This window comes from Micromesistius poutassou (assembly GCF_964030765.1).
Source record: "Micromesistius poutassou genome assembly, chromosome: 15".
NCBI classification, from domain to species: Eukaryota; Metazoa; Chordata; class Actinopteri; order Gadiformes; family Gadidae; genus Micromesistius; species Micromesistius poutassou.
Window position 1 is genome coordinate 18,633,636 of NC_140285.1, and position 25,273 is coordinate 18,658,908.

At 41.4% G+C, this 25,273-nt stretch overlaps 1 protein-coding gene across 1 annotated transcript in view; it reads left to right on the top strand.

The window, feature by feature from the left end:
• The window catches only part of slco4a1 (solute carrier organic anion transporter family, member 4A1), a 58,321-nt gene that overhangs the window by 4,347 nt on the left and 28,701 nt on the right, over positions 1-25,273 (top strand). The window contains exons 2-4 of the mRNA XM_084479317.1: positions 10,868-11,997; positions 12,448-12,538; positions 15,243-15,364. Of these exons, the coding sequence (XP_084335443.1) occupies positions 11,163-11,997; positions 12,448-12,538; positions 15,243-15,364 (1,048 nt within the window). The 5' untranslated portion in view covers positions 10,868-11,162. The remainder of the gene's footprint in view (positions 1-10,867; positions 11,998-12,447; positions 12,539-15,242; positions 15,365-25,273) is intronic.

A 25,273-nucleotide genomic window follows, 5' to 3' on the forward strand; every position in this document is an offset into this window, starting at 1 on the left:
TAATATTTTAAAACATATTACACGACACAGGCTACGTCATGCATGCTGCGACGCGCGGGCATTGAGTGGAGTTGCTGCGACAGACAGCATGGGGCGCACGAAGGGGTCTGTGATTTGGAGATATTTCAGTCTCACCACACCAACTAGCTCGACGGCTGTTTGCAATGCGTGTAAAGTGAGCGTTGCCTCTGTCGTATGCGGAGTCCAGCCCGAGGAGCTGGCTCTGCTGGCGGAGGAGTCCGCATACGACCGAGAGGTCGGAACAATGGAGTGTCAGAGAAATTATATGGACCCGAACTGACAGCTGTCTACTGAAAACATCGCTTTCTCCTCCATGTTGCTTTTCATAATATCAGAGAATATCCCCGTCAGTTCGGCCGCGGCGCAATGAAGGAATAAAGATCGTAGTTACTACTTTACAACCTCATTGATGAGCAACATTTAGAAAAACATGTACTTTTAATTCAGCATTGGGTGAAATCGAAGCGTATATGTACTGAATGCATGTTGATGATTATACACTTATTATAGGGGGTAACTACATTGGCACGACACCGGCTTCCTCCGTCTTCTGCGCCAGCTTTTTAAATAAATTGCTGACCCGAAGTGAGTTGACAACAGTCTGCTGAAAACATCTTTCTCCCACCGGAGCAGCCCCTCCGCCGCCTGTCCGTATACGGCATTCCCCCAATTCCTTCTCCCCCATGACCGAGATGAACCACACTACGAGTCTTTACTTGTTGTGGATGTACCCGAGAGTCGGAGAACCCGACGCGGTCTTAGATTCATAATATCCAGTGTTTCCCACAGACCAGGTAGCAATGTGTGGCGGATTTGTTGAGGGAGGGGGAGGTTGGGGGGGCGAGGCGTGGTTACGGGCTGGCGGAGTTGTTGTGGGGGGGGGAGGTTATTATCGATAATAGAAAATGCGAGTTGGGTTGCGGGCGGACGGACGGGATTGTTGACGGGGGGGGGGGGGGGGGGGGACGGACAGGATTGTTGACAGGGAGGGGGGGGGGGGCGATTTTGGGCTGGCGGAGTTACATTTAAAAATCGCGTTCAAGTAAAAAAAAAAAATCTATTCAATCTGTGGTGCAGCGCCACACATTGGCCTATGTGTGGGAAACACTGATATCAGAGAATATCCCCGTCAGTTCGGCCGCGGCGCAATGAATGAATAAAGATCATAAAGACGTCGGAAGAAATAAACGTTTATTTTAACAGATGTGCCCGAAGTTACTACTTAACAACCTCATTGATGACCCACGTTTAGGAAAACATGTACTTTTAATTCAGCCTTGGGTGAAGTCGAAGCGTAGCGTCTGTGTGCTTCCACCTTTAATGAATGCATGCCATGTGCTCTCCTGCGGCCAGGGATATGCTTCTTATAGGGGTTAACTACATTCACCGGCTTCCTCTATCTTCTGCGCCACCTTTCTTAATAAATCGCCGTTTCTCGTTTTCCGACAGCGACAACAACACGTATACCGTCTCCTTCTACTTCCGGCCTACGGCCTCCAGAAATGATTTCGAGCATGCGCAGAACGTGAACTCCGAAACATGCTGTTTACATGCAGGTAGAGACCAGACTATGAACGACTTATCTAGGTGTTCTTATCCGATTTAGCTTGTCCGTTCACGTGCCGATTTTTGTGGAAAGTAGATTGGATAAAGGTGTTTACATGCATTTTACAAGTCCTGTTGAGGTCTTATTTGTTTAGTTACCCGATTATGACTCTGCATGTAAACGTGCTGACTGATATCGGATCGATATCGGGTATCGACCGATACGCAAGGCCCCGGCATCGGAACTGAAAAAGTCGGATCGGTGCATCCCTAAACCTACTAAAATACTTTACTAACATTTGTCATTTACACACAACTTCCCTGAATTGGCAGAAAGTAACGCAGCTCCAACCCGCCATAGATTCATTCACAAGCAAGGATGGGGCAAGGTTCACCACTTTGTGAACAACTGCGTGAGCAAATAGCCCAACAGTTTAAGAACAACTGTACCTTTCAGCATTAATGGTGCCTTCACAGATGTGCAAGTTACCCATGCCATGGGCACTAACACCCCCCCATACCAACACAGATGCTGGCTTTTGAACTACACTGATAACAATCCGGATGGTCCTTTCCTCTTTGGCCCGGAGGACACGATGTCCATCATTTCCAAAAACTATTTGAAATGTGGACTCGTCAGACCACCGCACACTTTTCCACTTTGCGTCAGTCCATCTCAGATGAGCTCGGGCCCAGAGAAGCCGGCGGCGTTTCTGGGTGTTGTTGATATATGGCTTTCACTTTGCATGGTACAGTTTTAACTTGCACTTGTAGATGTAGCGACAAACTGTGTTAACTGACAATGGTTTTCTGAAGTGTTCCTGAGCCCATGTGGTAATATCCTAAAAAAATAAATAGAAACATTGTTCTAACTGTTGGGCTATTTGCTCACGCAGTTGTTCACAAAGCGGTGAACCTCGCCCCATCCTTGCTTGTGAATGACTGAGCCCTTCGGGGATGCTTCTTTTATACCCATTCATGACACTGACCTGTTTCCAATGAACCTGTTCACCTGTGGAATGTTCCAACCAGGTGTTTATTGAGCACTCCTCATCTTTCCCAGTCTTTTGTCGCCCCTGTCCCAGCCTTTTTGGAACATGTTGCAGGCATCAAATTCAAAATGAGTGAATATTTGCAAAAAAACAAAGGAAAAGGGTGAAAAGGATTTGCAAATCATTGTATTCTGTTTTTATTTACGTTTAACACAACGTAAATAAACTTGGACTTGGGGTACATGGAGCATGGTGCATTTAAGATATGAAGTGATTCATTGCCGATGATCCATGGCTGCCATGAGTAAATTAACTTTTTTCCCCATGTCGATTTCTGGCTGCAAATGAATTACAGTACATTGATTTGCCCTATATTCTGATTTATTTACGAATCTAGGGAAGATGTATGACTACTACTTGACTAATTGATTTCACGGATTACAACAAAATAGAATGCAACGTGGTCTTTTGGTAGCAGATAGCAATACATTGTACCTACTAAAGTAGCCCTTGAATAGCCTACACTAAATGTAATTTTCATACAACCAGTCTCAGGCCTACTATTTAATGTTTAAAGGTATTTCAACATATATAAAGTTATATTAGGTATAATGTACTTCAACCCCTTTAAAACATAGACTGTTTAAAACTATTTTTAAACCCTTATCCTAGCCAACTACAAAAACAAAAAGCTGGTGAGAATTGGCACCATCTTGTTGCAAGGGCCTCATGGTTATTACTTAAATGTGTATATTTTTTTGTGTTCAAGTATAAACATGAAGTTTAAAAAACAATTACAAAACAAATGCATGTGTTAGTCAAGGTTAATTAGGTCTGAGAATAGATCTGCATTGGCAGAATTGTAATATTGAATTAGCAAAGTTATGAAATATATGTTGGGGCATTATATGTGGATTAACTTCCCGCCTCCCATTAAAACTATGAGTACATCTAAAAGTAGATGTCCAAAACCTTACCAGGTTAACCTTTTGGTAGCCAACTTCAGTGCCAAATGTGTGCCAAACTTTAGTGTTTCAAATGTGACATGCTCTCAGGGTACATGGGTCATAAGCTCAGTTACAAACATCTCTCAAATTCACATATTCTACAAGACGAGACCTTTACAACAATGTATTTGGTATTGTTCTATGACAAAGTAAACTAAATCAAACACTCCCATTGCAGTTTTGTAAGATGTAAATTTGAAAACCACAAAAAAAATGTATTTGATGAAATGTGTACAGGCAAACAGCATCGAGGTACACAGCAAGATGGCGCCATTATTACAATAATTACAATGTGGCAACAATGGCGTCATCTAGGGTTTGGAACTATGGTTTAGAAGCTACTTTGATGCAGAGTATGTATTTGAAAGGGGTGAAAGATTGATTGAGTGATTGATTGAATTTCCAGAAAATAATGATGTTACACAAAATAGAAAGCATAATTAGATACATAAATGACAAACACTTGCGGATTGGAATTACATGTTCGAAAAGGAGTGGGAAGAAGTTCACACTTATTTAATCCCACCCCTTCTCCGTAACTCATTGTAATTAAGCTTCCTTAGTCATAATTAGTATTATTAATATTTTTATTTATTATATATATATTATTTTTAACACATCCAAATATATCATTTTCTACAAATAAAATGTATTACTTATATGTTCATATCAAACCATTTCTTGCACATTTTTCAAAAAATATAATAAGTAAATATATATATATATACACATTATCTCACTATGTATATTTTTTAGTATCAAAACTATAATTTCATTCAGAAATTCCAAAAAGAATAAATAAATAAAAAAACGGTTACAAAAAAGAAATAAATAATAAACTAAATAGATAAACAATTAACACCCAATGATAATACCTTCATCTTTGTACTAATTTCCTTAAACCTCTTTTCGAAAAGTGTTTTTCGAAAATGTTTGGACATTACTTGAGTTCTTCCTTCAACCTGTTCCGCAATTTTACTAAAAATAACTCCCTTCTCTTTGGGTGAATTTCTTTTAATTTTTGCTGGTAGTTTGTTATTCTTTGCTTAAACACAAATTGTGCTGTTTGAAATTCAACCAGATCGGTCAATTATAGTATTTCTGACTGTATGAATAATGAGTTTACTACAGGCAGGGGTTGACACTAAAGCCTAATTTTTACTCCTGCGTAAAGTGCTGTACGTCGGTTACGGAGAGCCCTCTACGTCGCCGGAGAGCCTGTCGGAGAGCCTCTCCGTCGTCTCCGGTTGCATGAAATATTTATATATATATATATATATATATATAAATATAAGTGTCCGTCACTCCATCAAGCGACAACAGAGACGGCAAGGGCTGGGATTGGTCCTCTAAAAACATCATTTCCGGAATTACTTTTCCGGTTCGACTACTACCACAACGTAAACACTGGCAGCGCCTGCAGCGCTTGCATTGCGTATCCGGCACCACGACAGAGAACTATGAGGGCTCGAGGGGTCTCTGTGGTTACGCAGTTGGACAGCGCATTACGCAGTTGTAGAAGTGTAACCAGCGCTTAAGGTTTTAACAGCACTTGCCCATAGGGAAAGTACAGGTCAGGTTTGACCCGAATGTCATATTCACTTGACCAAATAAAAATTTAAATTACGTTAACGGGCCTCTTTTTGCAAGGCACCAGCCTGATTTTGGGGGGCTCAGAAAAGTCATCCTAGCTCAGACTGAAGCTGAATGTTAGCTTCCACACATCCGTACGTGTTTAAAAAAGAACAAACTTCTCTTTGTTTACTTATTTACTGAACGGTCACATCGTGCCATGAAGGGATTTCAGTCCAACGTTGCAACCTATTAAAGCTATCGCCCAGTTATATATAGACCGGCATGCTTTTATCTGGATTTTATGCAAATGTACATAACTAAATGTCCAAGGTAGTAGCAAAGATATGTCTTTTTAAAACATTCACATTTCTTGTAGGCCTAACTGAATAAACACAATCGCGTTTATAGTACTGTTGTCACGATACTGGATTATCTAATTTCGATACCATACCTTGAAAAATATCAATATTCGATACCACAGGGAAAACTTTTGACACTTGAAACCCTCTATTTAAAGTTCAGGGCAAATATAATCGAATGACACCAAGCCAAACACTCACAAATACACATATGGCCACTAGACAGCGCTGAAGAACATGTGTTCTGATTGAAGGCAATTTACCTTTTTCCTCAAACCTTGTTCTGTAAAGAATATAGTTGTGGTGTATTGATGTTGTTGCACGGACCCATTTGGAATGGACACAGGTTGCCATGGTTTCAAGAATAAACAGATTGAACATGACTCCAATGTCCATACTATACTCATTTGGCCCAGACACTGGAATACCTGTTTATGGTGGTTTTATGCGATCAGATTCATCTTTGTGGTCAAAAACAACAAAGGTAAGACATCATTTTTGGTTTTTAAAAGAAAAGGGGAAGTTTCTTCTTAAGTTGTTTTTTGTGAGTTTTAGTCACAGAATGATGGTTTGGAATGTGGAGTATCAAGAATCAGTGGAGGAAGTGGTGGTATGGTTTTTTTTACCTCTGCTGCCCTTTATTGTCAGTAAGAAAATCAATAACAATTAGCACAAGTTTTAAATTAAATTTGATATCATGGACCTTGTTTTTTTGTTAAAAAATATAGATTGATATGCAGTAGACATTCAATACCATCTCTTTTTCAATGGACTCATATCCCCTTTACCCACTTACTTCTGGGGAAACAGTAATTCAGTAGCTAACAAATTTATTTATATGATTTTTCAATATCTATCTAGCTTACTGCGATTCACTATTATGACAACTGGCTCATGCCAGCCATTAGGATAATTCAGTGATTCCCAGACATTAATTGGTGACTTTAAAAAAATGTATCCGTGCCAGAGAACAACGTCATTCATGTCAAGAGTTTCCATATATTTTCTGAATTTGTAACTATTTAAAATGGGTGAAATATTAGTTCCTTGCAGCACATTGACTCTTGCTCTCCCACCAACACACTGGACCAACTGTGTGTGGCCCCTCCTCCACCCCTCCTCTCTAACACTAGTATTGAGGCACACCTTTTTTGTAGCTCCATTGGCCTGCAAACTGCTTTGTACCATTGTACAGCTAGCAGGATACACTTCTATACAGCGATTTGGATCCATTGGGAACATTTTGAAACGCGAGGTGTCCCCGGCTGCATTTCAGTTGGGATATTGTTTAGGTAAGGGTACTTTGTAATTTGTATATTGAGTAGAAATGTGCTGCTGCCCAATGATGAATGCTTGGAAGGCCGTCACCTGGGCAGGTACGCTAGACTCATGGGACTCATACCAGTGACCTGTACTCCAGCGCAGCATCGCCCCCCCACAGCTACCCCCCCCCCCCCCCCCCCCACCACCAGGTAGAGTCTGCGTCTGTGGGAAGCACTGTAATGTGAACGATTATGTAACAGAGTTACAAGAGAGTTACAACAACGTTCAACACACTCATAGTCATTTCACAAAAAAGTCATTTTTTGTATGATTGTTTTTGCCCATTATTGAATTTGAGTGGGAGGTTCACTCATTTAATGGTGCTTTAGCAAGGTAATGTTGTTATGTTACTTGTGTCTATTTTATTAGAATGACATAACATAACGTGAACGTGAATGACTCAACGTAACGTCAATCAAACTTTAATACAGGCGGAAATTAAATCCTCCATATATTCTGTGTATTGCTTCTCAATTCATTCTGACCCAGCTTTTGTGTCTGCAAAATAATATTATAGAGCCCTTCAAGGCAACATGTAGTTCTTCATCAAAACAATCTTTATTTCCCACTTCACATTCATGTGAACATGAGTATATCTTAAACAACTCCATCCCTCTATGTCCGGGTTATAAAATAAGCAGGGGTCTCATTGGTTTTGTGTTTTGTGCTTCAGCCATTCTGTGAGGTCAGGTCTATGTTCTAGACCAGTGGTTCCCAACATACACTTCCATTAAAAGCCTTTTAAGCTTTATAGCTTCGCCAATATTAAACAATATTTTTTGTGTAACTGCATTGCATCAGTATTTCCACAGTGGTTATTTTTTTGTGTTGAACAAACTATTTCCAAACAAAACCTCAGAGTTGCTGCATTTCCATTCCAGTGAACATATATGCGTGTGGACACATCAGTGTCATAAAAAAAGGGTTGTGTGCAAAGATAACTTCATGAGTATAGTTTGTTATCGGGGATCTAAACAGATGTCTGAATATCATGTAGTGTTCCAAAAATACTTCAAAAAAGCCTTTGTTTGCCTTTGAGCAGGAAAGGCAACCTAGCCCAAATCAAACAGGCCTTCTTCTGTGAGGACCAGCCAACCGGTAGCATATCCAGCGGCGTGTTTCCACCGTGACAACAAATACAATAAATGAAAAGCTCAATGTATGATCTTGATAGGAGTGAAATATATTTATTTTTAATCCATAAACAATATCCGACATTCTGGGGACAGAAACAATAAACTGTGGTTGAATTGATAAGCAACCTAACGGTGTGCATTGTTGTAACGGAGTGCCCTGGTTCACCTTGAGCCAATCCCTCCCTTATTATTACCTCATGATGGTCTCTCTTCCCTCTCTAGAACCTCTCCCTCTTATCTCTCAACGTTTAAAAGACAACACATTTTCAGATGGGGGTATTGAGACCGTTGATAGACGCTTGACTCCCTTATTGTTCACACAGCAGTTTGTAGAATTGTTTTTTTTGAAAGACACAACTTTCAAAGTCTTGTTTTGTGAACTATGAAGATGGAAAGCAGCTATTTGCATAGTAAGTAATGGGTTCTATAAAGTTGTTGATATCCTTTGTTGGGAACACTTTAGAATGACTGCAGCTTTGAGGCATTGATAAAGTGGTAATAAGTTGTTTATATAGCATTTATATATTTTTTTTATTTATAAAAGCTTAGATAGTCCTAACTTTAGATGAACTCATACAAAAAACTGCAGCACTGACATTTACTTTACATTTACTTTACCTGAACTAATCAAGAAGTACAGCATTATTAAGTGTTTAAAATGCATGTTAATAGATGGTAAATCATTATTTTATGCCTGAAAAAATGCTAACTGATGATATAAATGATCTCATGAACGATTACCTCATTGTCTTAATAATTTATAGCTGTTTATGAATTTTACTAATCTAAGCTTACTAATTAGTATTCACGTAATTAATTACATGATGCAAGAAAGTTCAGCTTGGCGCTCTATGCTTCTTGAGATTTGGTGTGTTAAACTTAACTCAATGAATTTGGTAAGTTAAAGTTAAACCCTTCCTCCAAAGTCATCAGCTTTGTGGATAGGAGGTATGGTCGTTAACTGCATGCTTTAACTACAGCTTTTTCTTTATTTTCTTAACTTTCAAAAGTTCCACATGTGAGTTTGGCAACTGATGCAACTTCATGTGAGGTCCACATGCTGTCACTTGTTGAAATGTAAAGTAGTTTCTGTTAAAGCACTGCACCTCTTTATTTGTCATTATTCAATTGGTATAGTTTTGTATTTTTTTGTATAGTACATTTCATATGAATACAGTATATTTATATATGTTGCAATGGTTTATCAAATGTTTGGTATAAACCATCACCATTTTTAGATTGAATAAACTAATCTCTTTTCATCAAGTTTGTACAGTACTGATGAAACAATGAATATATTACATGTTAATGTAAATGTGTAACGTTGAACACAACTGCTGCCTTTATAATAATATATATGGCAGTGTGAAGTTCTAACTACCTTGTGGGCTGGTATTGTGTTTCTGACAGATGAATGAATGAATGAACTACATTTATATAGCGCTTTTCAAGTCACCCAAGGTGCTCTACAGTGATGGGGGCTAGCCACCAGCCAGGTGTAGCACCCTACACATTGGGACGATCTCTCTTGGCTCTGGACTGGTCTGTTTAACCCTCACATTAACATCTGGGCTGGTGGCTCAACATGAGGTCCCGCCGCTACAACACCGGCGTGGATTCATCAATGAATCTCTCTCGCTCTCTCTCGCTCTCTCTCTCTCCCCCCCCCCCCCCAGTATTTCTCCAGCTGTGCCCTCATAAACGAACTAACTACAAAATGATGCACATTTGGAAGGACTTTATGGTTTGGATAGCGTATTTAAACAGGTAGTGCTTTCTGCAGTGTGTTCACAGCGCTCCCTGTGGTGACTGGAGGTAGAACATATACATTCATGTTGAAATGTGATGTAATCCAGGGTTCATCGTCAACATCAGCTGTTGATGACAGGTTGCGTCAAAATATGATGCTATGTGTCCTCCAGTATCACCTGAAAGGTGCATAGGCCTCTAAGCGTGATGAGATAGGACGAGACAATATTGAAAATAAGCTATTCTTGAGTGGTGTGTACAAGGTGTCACAATACTTTTATTTATTTATTTTATATTTATTATACAGGAAAGTATTAAAAGTAACAAAGTTACAATTCAAAACAGGCCTGACTCAGTAAAGAGTTGATTTCCAGCAGGTTCCTGTTCTGAAGCACATATAACATGTAACAGGGACAAGGCACATCACACGTCACATTTACATACAACACATAACAGGGACATAGCACGTCAGACATCAGTAGGACAATCATATAGACAGCAGACTGAGCACAGACAGTGGTTTATTAGACAGTGATCTAATAAACCTGATTAAGAATCAAAGGGAAAACCTTTGTTACAATGAGTTTAGCTTTCCTGGAAAGTAAGAAAACACTTGACGGTCTTGACCCATGAAAATGTTCATTGTGATAATTTGAAATAGGGTTGTGACGATGGACGATGTCATCGTCCATCGTGATGGCTGACAGACATCTCGATGGAGGGCCACCATCGTGGAGGGCCACACCCTCAGACACACACTAATCCTAGTCTCTTCTATAGTTAACCTAAAAACTTTGCAGGGATTGCTCTGTAAATTAAATTGAGAATATAACAAATGCACACGTCAGTCGTGTCCCTTGGCTGTCCACTCTCATCAGGTCCAAAGAATTACCATATAGGCGAAGACCTTTTTAGCAACCAACGCCATTGTTTCAACTCTTCAGTGGAAGTTACTTTTTGTCTTTCCTTACGTGCAAAAGCCTGAATGAAAAGCCTGGATGAGTAATTAGATAGGTTAGGAAAATAACAAAATTATAGTTTTTAAGTAGAACCACCCCCACCAACCCCCCCCCCCCCCCCCCCATTTCACCCAACCCTAATTTGAAACAATCCTCTGTATTTGGCCTTAAGTTGTTTCTCTGTCTCTTTTTTCTCCATAGGGCATTGTTAACCAGCAGCAACCTCGACATGAAGCCATCAACCCTATCTCTTGTTTAGTGAGTAGAAAAACATTCCAGAAAACGGCATTTGACACTGAACTCATGGAGACCAAAGAACAACTCAGGATATAATAGAAAAGAAGCCCCAAATAAGCTAAGAATTGAATATCTCTGATTTGAGCCAATCTTCTGATTCATCGTTCAATCATCTTCTCTATTGTATCCTCAGTTAGGCTTGTGCCACCCTAGCTCCCAACGCCCATCTCTCTTCTCAACAGTGACCCTCAGTGGGGCAATGCCAGTCTTGCTAAATGCTGATGCCTCCTTCAGCTCCAAGCAGGAGCTCTTGGACCTGCAGGACTGCCCACTAGGCTCAGTGGACGAACCTCCAAGCCCTGTGGCCTCTCAGAGCAGGAGCCCCGTAGAGTCAGGCCCTGGAGGTCTCAGACGGGATCATGGCCCCAGTCGGCCCAAAATTCTCACTGGCACAAGCACACTCCGGCGGGAAATCCAAACTGTGGACGGTATCATCAGTGTGGAGGCCCCCGTGGGCTCCCCATCCACCTCAGAGGACTTGGATCCGCAGTGTGGCTGGGGGGCCCTGACTCCCAGGAGCCTTCAGGTCTTCAACACCCCTCGATGGCTGCTGTTCTTCCTGTGCACCGCTTCATTCCTCCAGGGCATGATCATCAACGGCTTCATCAACACAGTGGTCACCTCCCTCGAGAGGCGCTTTGACCTGCGCAGCTACCAGGCCGGCCTGATCGCTAGCACCTACGACATCGCTGCATGCGTGTGCCTTGCATTCGTCAGCTACTTTGGTGGGACCGGCCACAAGCCTCGCTGGCTGGGCTTGGGAGTGCTCATCATGGCCCTTGGATCGCTTGTGTTTGCCTTACCCCACTTCACCACACCCCCCTACCAGGTCAGCTTGCCCGAGCACACAGGAATGTGCTCTGCCAACCGTAGCAGGCCGTGCCACAGCAGGGAGAGTACTGGGCTCTCCAGCTATCGCTTTGTATTCATGTTGGGCCAGTTTCTCCACGGTATGGGGGCCACGCCACTCTACACATTAGGGGTCACATACCTGGACGAGAATGTCAAGTCCAGCTATGCTCCTGTTTATATAGGTGAGACTCACATCTTACACATGACACATAATCAGTGATGTATATACTCACCCAGTACACCCAATAGATACACACAGGCCCATTGCATTGCTGTCATCAGAAACATTTACTGCCTGAATCGTAATCTTGGTCCTGTGAGATCCTTAGTCCCCTCACATTAATTTTATTCAACACACCACAAATATTTAAGTCTTTGGATTCCTAGTGCATGGCCGAATTCTAACTTTGTCACGCTAAATAACTACTACTACTGTCTCCCCCAGTTCCCCAAATACAATTTCTCATTTACACATTACACATTGTCTCATGGAAAAACCTGTATTCAAGGCTATTCAATCGCTGCCAAGAACAATGGACTCACTTTGATCCAAAAGACCAGGAAGTAGGAAGTGTAAACTGTGGGTTACTGTTCTGACTCTGTCTTCCTTTCTGTGGTCCTTCTCTCCCCAGGGATCTTCTACACAGCAGCCATCGTGGGACCAGCCGCAGGCTATCTGCTGGGTGGCTACTTTCTCAAAATGTACACTGAGACCCACCTGACGTAAGCATTTCATAGAATAGTTGTGTATATTCCAAAACTTTAAAATTGACTATCACTTGATCTATCTTGATCAGCTTGTCTCGCTAAAGGGGAAGCGAAGCTTCTCCTTTAGCGAGTTGCGTTGTTGCGTTGTTGCAGTAAAATGTACTTCACCCAAATCTTTAAGATTCAGCAACACTTTCCGTAGTCCAACACAACAAACCTTTCTCTCTCCAACTCTCGCTCACGTCTCAACCATTCTCTTACTGCAACAACTGAACTCTCGCGAGGCTTCACTTTGAGCAAGACTTTGTTGGACACAAAAATAAACTGGATCAGGCAAAAGTTAAAGAAGAAAATTATTTATTGATATACAGTGGCACCAACTTCAGGTCAACATTGTGGGGTCATAAATATTTTGTCATAACTAATGTGTTCCACAAAAAAGTAGGCTATATCACTTCTCCAAAGTCCTTCTTTCAGAATTTGAGGTTCAGAACAGTAGTTCATGAATTTCCGTATTATTTATCTATAATTGATTCGATTTTTTCCAAATTTTGTGATGATGTAACCGTTCCATCAATTGCCGAATGCGTTTGATACGAGTGTGATAAGTGTGATACGAGTGGCGGGCGTGCACTAATTTTCCTTAAACATGCCCCAATAAACGGGAGTAGGCCTACCTTAATTACATTTCAGTCACTACTTTAGAAATGTAGAAATCATGGAAGTAACTTGCCAGGCTCTCATAGTACGCAAGAACTGACTTCACACTGCTCAATCGCATCGTCCAGCGGGTGGGGCAAAGCGGGCGCAAACTGTTCCCACCTGCAGGGTTAGCCCTAACCATGCCTGTTTTTTTGGTGACTCTCTGATTGTATCGATCAGCTCTTTGACTGTCTTCACATCTCTGCATACGTTAACCTTTGAAACGGCATCTTGAAAGGCAAGGTTCATGTTGTGGGCATTACAATGCACGTACATCGCCTCTTCTTGTATGTCCTTGACGTGCGCTTGTAAGCCCGACCTGCTCCCTGACATAATCGACCTGTCAATCATTTAGCACTCGGCCAACAGATTGGTATGGGAGGGAGGTGGCAGGGGGCTATCGCAGCGCCGTGTTCTATCAAGCAGGGCAGCGTTCTAACTAGGGATGGGTCTGAATATTTGATTATTCGATTATTCGTTGCCGAGGGTCAAAGCCAATTTTTAACATTTGGACCGTTAACATTTTTTCCCATTCAAATAAACAAGAATTAACGGACGGAACTAATGTTGGTTCTGTAGCACTATTAGTTTTTTTTATTATTATTAATCATGTACAGAAAAACAATATACACAATACACAAGCATAAATATTAATATATATGCATACAACACAAACACTGATCATTTTTTTTGTTTGAGTTTAAGATATTAAGTGATTTCTTGCCGATGGTCCATGGCTGCCTTTGTGAATGTCGGCACACATCGAATAATCAATTATTCGTTCATACCACCCACTGATTATTCGACCATGATTCACATCCCTAGTTCTAACGCAATTGCTTTATTTAACGGGACTGACAATGAAAACGTGCCGGTTCACTTTGTTTCAATATTGAGGGTTTTTGCACCCCCAACCTTATCTCTGGGGGTGCAAGAAACCTTGTGCCCCCCCAGAGATGGTGCCAGTGTTTATATATACATCAAAAGGATATATCCTTTCCATGAAGTTACATTATAATCAGAGCCTTCACTGGCAGAAACAATCCCTTCCAGAGGTCGTACAATGCATGGCGCTATTGCCTCAAAGGTTTACATTGCAGGCCATTTTCGCAGATTATGGCTGCAATGTTACTGTGTACTCTAAATTGTTGTCCACAATAGTCCCTTAGACCTGAAAGGATCGGTAAATAGGCTCTATTCTATAACTTCTCCATTATGCTTACCAAATTAAATGTCTCTGAACGAATATGTCTCAGATTTTCCAATAGGCCATGCACTAAATACAATAACTTTGCATGCAACGTATAGCCATGCAAGCAGAGCATGGCTAGAGTTCTCAGCAACATCATTCTTTATTACTTGTTTGTTCCTATAACTATATTAGTAAAAATGTTGAACAAAATAGCTCTTTAAAAAGGACACATTTATTTTGTATTAATCTTGTATTGATTTTCGAACCGTTTTTTTCCTTTTATCAAGTGTCCAATAAGATTTATGTTAAATAAATTGTCTCTCAATAAGCTTTTCAGATTAGGAAGGAAAAATAAGGGGAACATTTTATGATAGGCTATAATATAAACCTGAGTGTGTGTTGTTGTTGTGTCCGACAAACACCAAAAGGTATAATATAGCCTATAAAACAAATTCAGAATGGGTTTTCGTGTGTCAGCCACACATCGCCATATGCGCAGAGTAGAGAGTAACTGCGTGATTCGTAAACTAATAACAGTCCTTTGGCTAAGTTATTCTAAAAAATTCAGCAAACCGCTTACATTCAGCAAATAAAAGAAAATCGGAAGTAGGCAGAGCTGGGTTTGGGGTGTCCCAGCTCCTCAGCCCTCATGCTTTCACATTGAAGCACTGGTCGTACCGCTAGCTGTACATTTTAGCATTCACAACATCTGCTGGAGGTCATGACCTCTGTCTCAACTTATTTTCTGCTCCTCTTTGCTCTACTGTCCATATAGGAGATAAATCCCTCATTCACGTGTGTGTGTGTGTGTGTGTGTGTGTGCAGTACAGAGCTGACTCCGGAGAACCCTCTCTGGGTGGGGGCGTGGTGGGTTGGTTTCCTGGCAGGAGGAGCAGCAGCTCTGATCATTGCTCTCCCTATCCTGGGCTACCCTCGACAGCTACCAGGTAACGCTCATACCACAACATGCACCTTCCTTCTTGTTCTTCTCAATACGTACATTTCAAAACTGTATTTATTGACATCTTATTTATTTTGACTTTCTTATTATATGATAGTATAGTTGCAAAGCAAGAAACACTATTTTGTATTATTTATTATTAAACTTTTATTTTACCAGGCAAGTCCCATTGAGATGATAATCTCTTTTTTGAGGGAGCCCTGCCCAAGATAGCAGTAAAACAGTTTCACCATTCAACAAACATTTGATGTACATAAACAAAACATTTAGTTGTAGGTCTTAGTGTTATCAATATATATCGAATTTTCGATAAATATCAACACTGAATTTTTGAAACGGTCTCAATAATCATTCTCTGCAGTATCGATACCTAAATACCACAAATACACAAATACCACAATACCACAAATACGAGTTAATAGACACATCGCTACAGCGCTGACAGCCTCTCACTCAGTGCTGTCTCTCAGTAATCGGTGCTGACCTCAATGCTCTGTGTGACGTGTTAGCTAAAGGTTAGCCAACACAGCTAGCGTGTCTGGTGCAGCGCCACCGGCTCTGATAGGAGTGCTGTTTAGAAGAACTTTGGATTTGAGCAAATGACCATTATCAAAAAACTCATGTCAACCCACCTGAAGAACAAGGTGTTTAAGATCATTACATGTCTTACCTTTTTTTGTTTTTGTGCTGAAGGTTGAGTTTGATTGCATTAAACCACCATAAACAGATAATCAAGTGTCTGGGCCCAATTTTGCCACTAAACACAGTGTTTACAATCAATGACTAAGAGAAGGTTTCTGAGGAAATAGGTCAATTGCCTTCAATCAGAACACATGGGCTTGGGAGTGCTCATCATGGCCCTTGGATCGCTTGTGTTTGCCTTACCCCACTTCACCACACCCCCCTACCAGGTCAGCTTGCCCGAGCACACAGGAATGTGCTCTGCCAACCGTAGCAGGCCGTGCCACAGCAGGGAGAGTACTGGGCTCTCCAGCTATCGCTTTGTATTCATGTTGGCTTACTTACTAAGCTTCCTGTTTCCTCCACCTATGGTAGGCTGCTCCTTCTCAAAATATTATCTGGTATGCTTTAGTCAACGGATATGGCCATGTGGCTCAGTTAGCAGAATCGCTTGGCTGTGTGTGTGTGTGTGTGTGTGTGTGTGTGTGTGTGTGTGTGTGTGTGTGTGTGTGTGTGTCCAGGAATATCTAGCAGCTCACTCTCTTCCTTGACACACTAGCCATGAGCTGCTCAATGAATTTTCTTCAAAAAAAATCAACATTGTAGTGCATATGAGAGCTTGCTCTCACACTATTGTTATCTTGGTTTTGTTTATTATTGTGGTTGCAAAGCAAGCCACTATTGTTTTTGCTAGTTTCCATTGCCCTGACTTGCTAGTTATTGTGCCCCTGGCTCACTTTTTACCACAATCCACATTTATAAAAAATAAACATCTGAAACGGGCAAATCTCCAAAGAGGAACCAATCAGCCTAAATCTCTAGTGCCAGCAGTTGGTCAAAGTTGCAACATTTCAAAAGGCCATACCTCAGGCCCAGATTGCAAACTTGATGTCAAATGATGTGGCTTCTCAAAGACTCCAACATTGCATCTCCAACAATTATAGTCACCAATCAAATCATACAGAGATTTTGTGTCTTCTGCAACAACTTCTTTTCACATCTCCTTCCAAGACAATTGCCAAATTCCAACCAATCTAACTGTAAACTGAAAAAGTTTTCAAAGGAAAAAGTTATCAAAAGATTTCAGAAACTCCAACGTAATGTTTGCAAACGCCAATTTGACAGAAAATAGGCATATATCCTAAACAGTCAATCCTAATCACCCCAAATTGGGGTCCCCTATCTAGAACCCTAGAACCCTAAAAGGGACAGCAAGTAAACAAGGTGCTTTGACCTCATGGGGGCGCTATAACACCACTGTAAAAGGGCCACAGCTCCTAGCCCGAATGGCCATTTTGAGAAGAACCAACTTTGAGACGTTTGAGGGTCAGGGCTCTAATTGGTCAAGATGATGGCGTGGGATGATGGCGTTTAACCTATAAAAATAGGGAAAACATTTGATTAAGAATGAAGACCCAAGTCTTTATTCTTTGTTTGGCATGGTGCCCTGGTTTACTTTTGAACAAAATATCCACATTAATCCAGAAACCTCAATATCTAAAAATCCCAAAAATAATCTTTACCTTTTTTGTTTTTGTCCTGAAAGTTTTGTTTGATCACATTAAACCACAATAAACAGATAATCCAGTTTTGCACAATTTTGCTACTAAATATGGGGTTTACAATGAATTTATAGAACCTCAGCGAGGTTTTGAGGGAATAGGTAAATGGCCTTCCATCAGAACACATTCCTCTTGATCCCTCTCTTACTGGGCGCTATCGCCTACACCACACACTTACTTCAGACTTACTTCACTTACTGTTACAGTACTAGCATCACACACAGTGCTGTAGTGGGGATTTTTTTAGTGGGGGGACCAGAGGTGTCAAGTAACGAAGTACAAATACTTTGTTACCTTACTTAAGTAGAAATTTTGGGTATCTATACTGTCGAGTGTTCCAACCTATAATGGGTTTTTATAGTATGAGGGCTATATGAGAACCTTCAGTCGCACTAGGTGGGAAGACCTCTCCTGAGCCGTCGCCTAGGAGGGGGGATACCCGATACTGGTTTCTCTTCGGCCCCGGGGCTTAACCTGTGCTGGCCCTCTTGGTACGTGTTAGAGTTCCTCGGCTAAGCTCAGTGGAGGAAGACTCTGGTCTATGTGTCCAACACAGGTCACTCGTTTAAGCCCCTACGAGGTTAAGCTAAGTTTTAGGCTATACGCGTTTCGATCGAACTCTGTGGTGTCTCTTACCACCCCAGTCCCTATGGGCCACGAAGCGGGGAACAAGTCTGAATCTCTTTATATTGCCTCACTCTCCGGACCAGTCACAATCAACCTTGTTTGTGTCATGCACCACTCACCTATCGTGCGGAGGCTGGGAGAGCTGCGAGCTGTCGGTTGGGCCCCTACTGAGGAGCCGGATCAATCACTGAAGAACCGATTCAATCGCCTACTACAAAGTGTAGTCAGGTAGTTTTATTTAGATTCAATAAACTCGTTTTACACTATGACAGAGAAAAGGGATTTTTCAAGAGAAAGAGGTTAAATGTTAACGGAGTCCAATATATAATACCGTTTTACAAAAAGTTACAGAAAATTATGATTACATTAAAAAAGAGTCTAAAACATTAAATCAACATTAAGGTTTCTATTAAAGAGGTCTACACGCTCCTGTCTTTGCATATCTATTAGAGTCAACAATTGAGTCTAGTAGACTGCACGAGCAGTGTTACAATAAACCATACATTCAATTATCAATTAACAATACAAATTATCAATAAACAATATAAGTAAGATTAGATATAAGGTTAGTAATCCTAATAAACCTGAAAAAGAATCTAAGGTTAGTAATCCTAACAAACCTGAAAAAGAATAAGCTAAAGAGAGGTAATCGCAATACGCAAAAAAGGCCTCCGTAGAGGCTACCTGACCGGGGTCCAATAGAGTCAAGTGACTCCATCAGACCCTGTGGGTTAGTGAGTAAAAGAAGGCAGGAGAAGAAGTGCTGCCGAGAGGGTCCTGGGTGCGCTCTATATATACCAGTCGACAGCTGACTTGTGCGTGCGAAGGCAGGCGCATGCGTAGTTATGATACAGTTACATTCAGTCTTAATCAGAGGTAGAGAGGCATGGAGGTTCCTGTTTTTCTTCTGGGGCCCTTTGGTACAATTTTTGCTGACGCAGCAGCTCAGCAGTTCAACAATTCAATATCTCAGTATATTCCACGTGATGCTCGCACTAAATTCGGAAGTCCTGCTCATATATGGTAGTGTCACTGAAAGTCCGGTTTTTTTCCAAGAGCAGATGTACACGATTGTTCCTGTTTTCTTCAGAGGCCACCGATATCCTTAGCATCGAAACTGCATATCAGCAGTTCCAATATTTCAGCATTTCGATGTTTCACATAACGCAGTCTTTTTTATGAACAGATGGTTATGATGGTTCCGCTTTTCTTTGAGGTAGACAGTACACTTATTGTTGAAACAGAAGATCAGTATTATAACTTTTCAGATACAGCAGATCATTAGTTACAACAGTTCAGCAATTCAACAGTGTTCATTTATTGTCCCGATTAATAGCAGATGTCCTACCCAGTGATTGGGCAGTGGGAGGCTTAGGGCTAGGTGCGTCAACATGTGGCCTCACGGGCACACAACAATACTTTACTGAGTAATTACTTTTTACTTCTACTACTTACATTTTCACGCAATAATCCACACTTCAGTTGCAAAATCTGCGCATGTCCTTGCAAAATACCCTGAATAAATAACAATAACATTGATCATGGTAGGCCTAATAATGTAGGCCTATTGCAATTATAGAGTCTTTCATTACCCTGCACAAATAAATACGTTCATTTTCAATGGGCATTAATGCGGCTGAATGAGTTGCATTCCACAATTTTCAACATTAACATTTTAATATAAGTGAAGTAGTCCACTATAGGCCCCTGTGGCCTAAGCTTTTGTCCATAATGGTGTTATTTTCCCTTACATTACTTTTACTTTTATACTTTAAGTTGTTTTGAAACCAGTACTTATTACTTGAGCAAATAGCTTGAGTTGATAGTTGAACTTCTACAGAAGTCTTTCTGAACCCCAGTGTCTGTACTTCTATCTGAGTAATGAATACTTTTGACACCTCTGGGAGGGACTGTGTATGACGTCATCAAAAAGGAATCCCGCGTGCACATGCTCAGAAGAAGTTTGAGGTTTGTTACTTGCCAAATATGGAAACTGTAGTTAATCTCGATTGTAAAGATCAACATGTTAATAATAATGTTTCTTTCTCATTACCCCACATATTACAACAATAGGCCTACCTACAGGTCTAGACAAACACTCATGTCACTAAACACAGTCATGAACCACATCGCCACGCTACCACCACTTTAGTCATCACAAACACATTGTCTATAAATACAAAACTTAGTCGAAGGTTATATTAGTAAAAAAAATAGCTATATGCAAAAACACAATGAAAGTAAAAGAATGATCACAAACTGAGCCGACGGCGCTGCCATAGTGAGAACAATGTGTCTGGGTCTGTGGGAGTCACAGTTATCCACCATCACCAGGTAAGACCTGTTCCTATTCCTAGTGACTGGTTAAGGGGACGGGCTCTATGGCTGTATCTAATGACCAGCCCCTCCTATGGGGGCAGTTCCAGTGGGGGTGTCTGCTGACAGTTGGAGCCCTCTTCGCCCTCCTGCAGCAGCACACCAAATACAATAACCAGCCACCTTCGACTAGGCTTGGGTGGGTACATACCTGGTGTGACCCTGTCCCTTATGGATCTGGGCCCCGTTTCCCGAAAGCATCGTTAGCCTAACGACGTCGTTAACACCGTTGTACGATCATTGCAGAATTTTCGGACCGTTTCCCGAAAGCATCGTTACGTAACGACGTTGTTAAAACCCTCGTAGCTAACGACGCCTACAGGGGTACTCGTTAAGCACTAGGATGCATCGTTACTATAGCCTCAGTGGAGTCACCAGCTGGACTTTCCGTGTATTGGATGTGTTTTATTAAAACACGTCATCCAATACCACTGAATGTCTGCTAAATAGCTGGCGCTATTTCGCAATACCCCAAAAACAGTGGTTCCCGCATATATATTACTCGTAGACTACTGTTAGATTTAAACAGCAAAGACAGAGACATGTTAGAAGTCAACACAAATATAATTTATTGCAACAATTTAAAATTCCAAAAATAAATGTACCGATGAAACGCCACGTCACAAGGCAACCCTATCACAAGGCATATAATAAAATCAAATGATTCCGTTGCTCGTGTGGGAGGTCGCTTGCGAGCGGCACTTGCTGTCTCCCTCTGATTTTAATTCAACCATCGTGGTTAAAATGTCCTCATATTGATCAATGACAGAAGACATACTGTACATGAATCATGCTGAAACCAGCGGGTGTCGGATAATTTCTGCAGGCGTTTTTTGTTGCGATTGTTTGACATAAAGCACTGTAGGCGCGTTGGTGAGGCTGTGATGAAGTTCACTATTTATTGGACCGTGTCTAGACAGTTACGAACTCCCTGACCTTAGTGGAGTGCACAATTGCCAAGTTGAGAGCGTGGTTTTCTGTACGTAGACTGCTGCGGGAAACTGTGCTGCGATGCGTGCCATTCCCGCTTACATTGCCCGCACCATCATACCCCCTGCCCAACAATATGGGCAGGAATCGATCTAGACCAGCAACAGCAATAGCCGTGTCAATGCCTCTGTGTTTGAATGATAATGAATGAATGGAACGTTGCATTTTTAATGTTGACACCAAAGTTTCTAGTGAATGCGTGGCGCGTCAATCACTGAATGAATGAATGAATGAATGAAACGGAATGCAGGAATCAGAGAAAGTCTGCCCTCTTTTCGGCGCAAAGCATGTTTCAGAAATCAGCACATTTAAATAAATGCTATAGGTAGGGGTTTCACGACTACTGATTTTTGCTAGTCGACTAGTTTAGCATAACAGTCGGCGACTAGTCGACAAGTCGATAATTTAATTATTAAATTGACGCATTGACGCATTGAGCCGTGTTAAGAAAGACACAGACAGGAAGGATTTCTGGTGAATCATTGAAAATGTATTCTTGAAATTCATAAATAACATGAGAAACAATTAATAAATAACAAGAACATATTCATAACATTGTTAATACAAAAACGGCAGCATTAATTAAAAACGGCATTCTTGTTATTGACTATCGAGCATTACGGAAGACACAGAGGAAGGATTTCTGATGAATCAATAAAAAAGTATATTTGAAATTCATAAATAACATAAGAAACAATTCATAAATAACGAAAAAAATCATAACATTGTTAATACAAAAACGGTAGCATTAGTTAAAAACTGCATTCTTGTTATTGACGCATTGAGCATTACGGAAGACACAGAGGAAGGATTTCTCATGATAATTTCTCCCATAAATAACATGAAACAATTCATAAATGTGACGGGGTGAATTATTAGTTTCAGTATAGACTTAGGAAACATTTAAATATTCATTGGTTACATACACTCGCTCCCCACAGAGGGAGGCGGTTTGATCTCGGGGGGACGTTAGGAGGTGGATGGCGGGGGTGGTGTGTTGAATGGGCGTGGTCTCACACTGGAGCTTAAGGCTAGAGAGCTGGACTGAAGTCCCACCACCTGCGTCTAATGCGTAATTGGACGAGCGAGCGTGTTCATTCACACTGATCGGCCCATCGCCGCGAACTGGGGCTACGGAGAGCAAGTACATTGCCCAAAGACGTGGCGTGTCGGGATTCATTGCGCAAGACGTGGCGTGCTTCTGAGTGTTTGTGCTGCTTTCTCCCCTGTATAGTTTACCTCCAAGCTTCTGTGGGAACTTTTATATCTATAAAATTATTATTATATCTATTTTGGTTTGAAGTTCATTTCCTTTCCGTTTCTTTTGGGATGGGGGGGGGTCCTAATTATTAGGGCCTGGTCGAGAGCGCGTGTTGTCCATTAACCTATGTTCATGGTAGTCATTTGTATTACTATTTGCTTCAGTTATTGCACAGCACTCAAAAGATGGCGATTCACAGCGCAACAAGATATTTTAAGCAAATAGTAATACAAATGACAAACCATAGCTCCATAGCTAGGTTCATGCTGCTAGCATTGTCATGGATGGTGCAAAAAACTTTGAGGTCCCATTCCTCGATTGTTTCTCTCAGACGCTGGGAAATATTCACAGCGGTGTGTCTCTCGCGCATCACGGTGGTTCGCAGCACTCTTGACTTTAACTCCCAGCTGTCTGTGATGTAGTGAGCTGTTACGGTTATGTAGGGATCCATGGTACATGATGTCCACAGATCGGTAGTGATGGAAACACTGAGGTCTTTCATCTCCTCCATAATCTTTGCCTTCATGGTGTCGTATTGGTGCGTGATATTGCTCCAGACTGTGCGGTGACAAGGGATTGTGTAGCCTGGCTCAAAATACGTGATGATATCCTTAAAGCCTTCCCCAGAGATAGTGGATATAGGGCGGACATCCTTAACAACGAAGTTGACCAGCAAATCTGTGATTTTTCGCCTTCTGTTCTCAGTCACTGGGCGCCTTGAAAAATCGGAGATGGTTGTCTGCTTGCCTGACGAGGCGCTGGCGCTAGCGCTAGCGCTAGCATGGCTAGCTTCATTTCCTCGAGCTGTCGCTGTTGACGCTGTTGGCGCTGTTGGCAGTGGATGTTTCATCCTTAGATGGTTATTCATAGCAGACGTACTGCTATGATATTTTAACATTGTTTTGCACATCATACACGTTACGGTGGACCGGTCTTCGTTTTCAGTGAAGTATTTCCACACATAGGACTGCCGCGATCGTTTGGCGCGTACCTCAACGCCCGACGCCATTTTGTTAACGACTAGTTGAATAGTGCCGACAGCGCCGACTAGTGGTTGTGACAGTCGAGTAGCCGACTAGTCGACTAGTTGGTGAAACCCTTAGCTATAGGCCTAGTTGTCACACAGACACATGCTATTTTTTTTTTTTATATGGAATTATTTCAGGGGAGAAAATGCCGTGAAACAATGTACACACGGTGCGTTCGGGATTAGGACTGATATAGCATATGTCGGCCTAGACCTAATAAATTGTGTTTTAATATTTGTAGCATTCATCTTAGTCTATTCTTTTCGTAGGCTACTCTGCTGTTGGCCTTGATGGGGGGATTTCTTTGCTGCCACAAAATATAGTTGAATCCAACAACATTCCTGCGTCTCCCCCTCCTACCGAGCCCATTTCAGCACCGTGTCAGTAGACAGCTATAATCCTACGACATCGTAAGAGCAGAGCACGCGCGTTCATGTTAAGATGAGTTTCGGGAAACGCTCCCCTAAAATGAACGATGCATCGTGAGATCCATCGTACGATGGATCGTACGAGCATGGATCCATCGTTATCGGGAAACGAGGCCCTGGTCCACAAAGGAGAGTCCTCCGGGACCAGGACTCTTCTGGTCCCATCTTGGTCTCTAGGCCACTTCTCTCCTCCGACCACTAACCTTCTAGAGCGAGCTGGTCCACTATTCGGTTGTTGCCCTCCGCCATATCAGTAGTTGTAGTTGTTAAATGTGTGCTTTTTGGTGTATTCAATTTATTTGTTTGTTTTCTGTTTTGAAAAGGTTGCCTATGTCAAAACATGGCAACGTTTGCATTCCTGCTGTAACCACTGAGAGAGTAAACAAAGGGAAACTTAGACGCACTGCTAACCTCTCAAATCTCATACCTATTCCCTCCAAACCAAAATCAACCTTAAAGCCTATCAATAGCACCATCAGGATGGGTCTACTTAATGTTAGGTCTCTTAATAACAAATAATTTTTAGTTAATGATTTTATTACCACTTCTCAACTGGATTTTATGTTTTGAACTGAAACACGGCTAGAACAAAATAACAGTGCAACCGTGCTGATAGAGACAGCTCCTCCCAACTATAACTTTTTTGATATATGTAGATCTGGAAAAAGAGGTGGAGGGGTTGCTGCTATATTTAAAAATGTATTTCAGGGGAAACAGATGTTATTTGGTGATTTTCCTTCATTCAAATACCTTTGTGCTGTATTGAAATGTTCCCCCAGAGTTCTCCTATTAATTATTTACAGGCCACCCACATACGCTGCAAATTTCTTCGATGACTTTACAGAATTATTGTCTATCATCTCCACAGACTTTGACTGTCTAGTTATAACTGGTGACTTCAATTTTCGTACTGATGATTTTAATGATTAAAGTGTGCAAAAA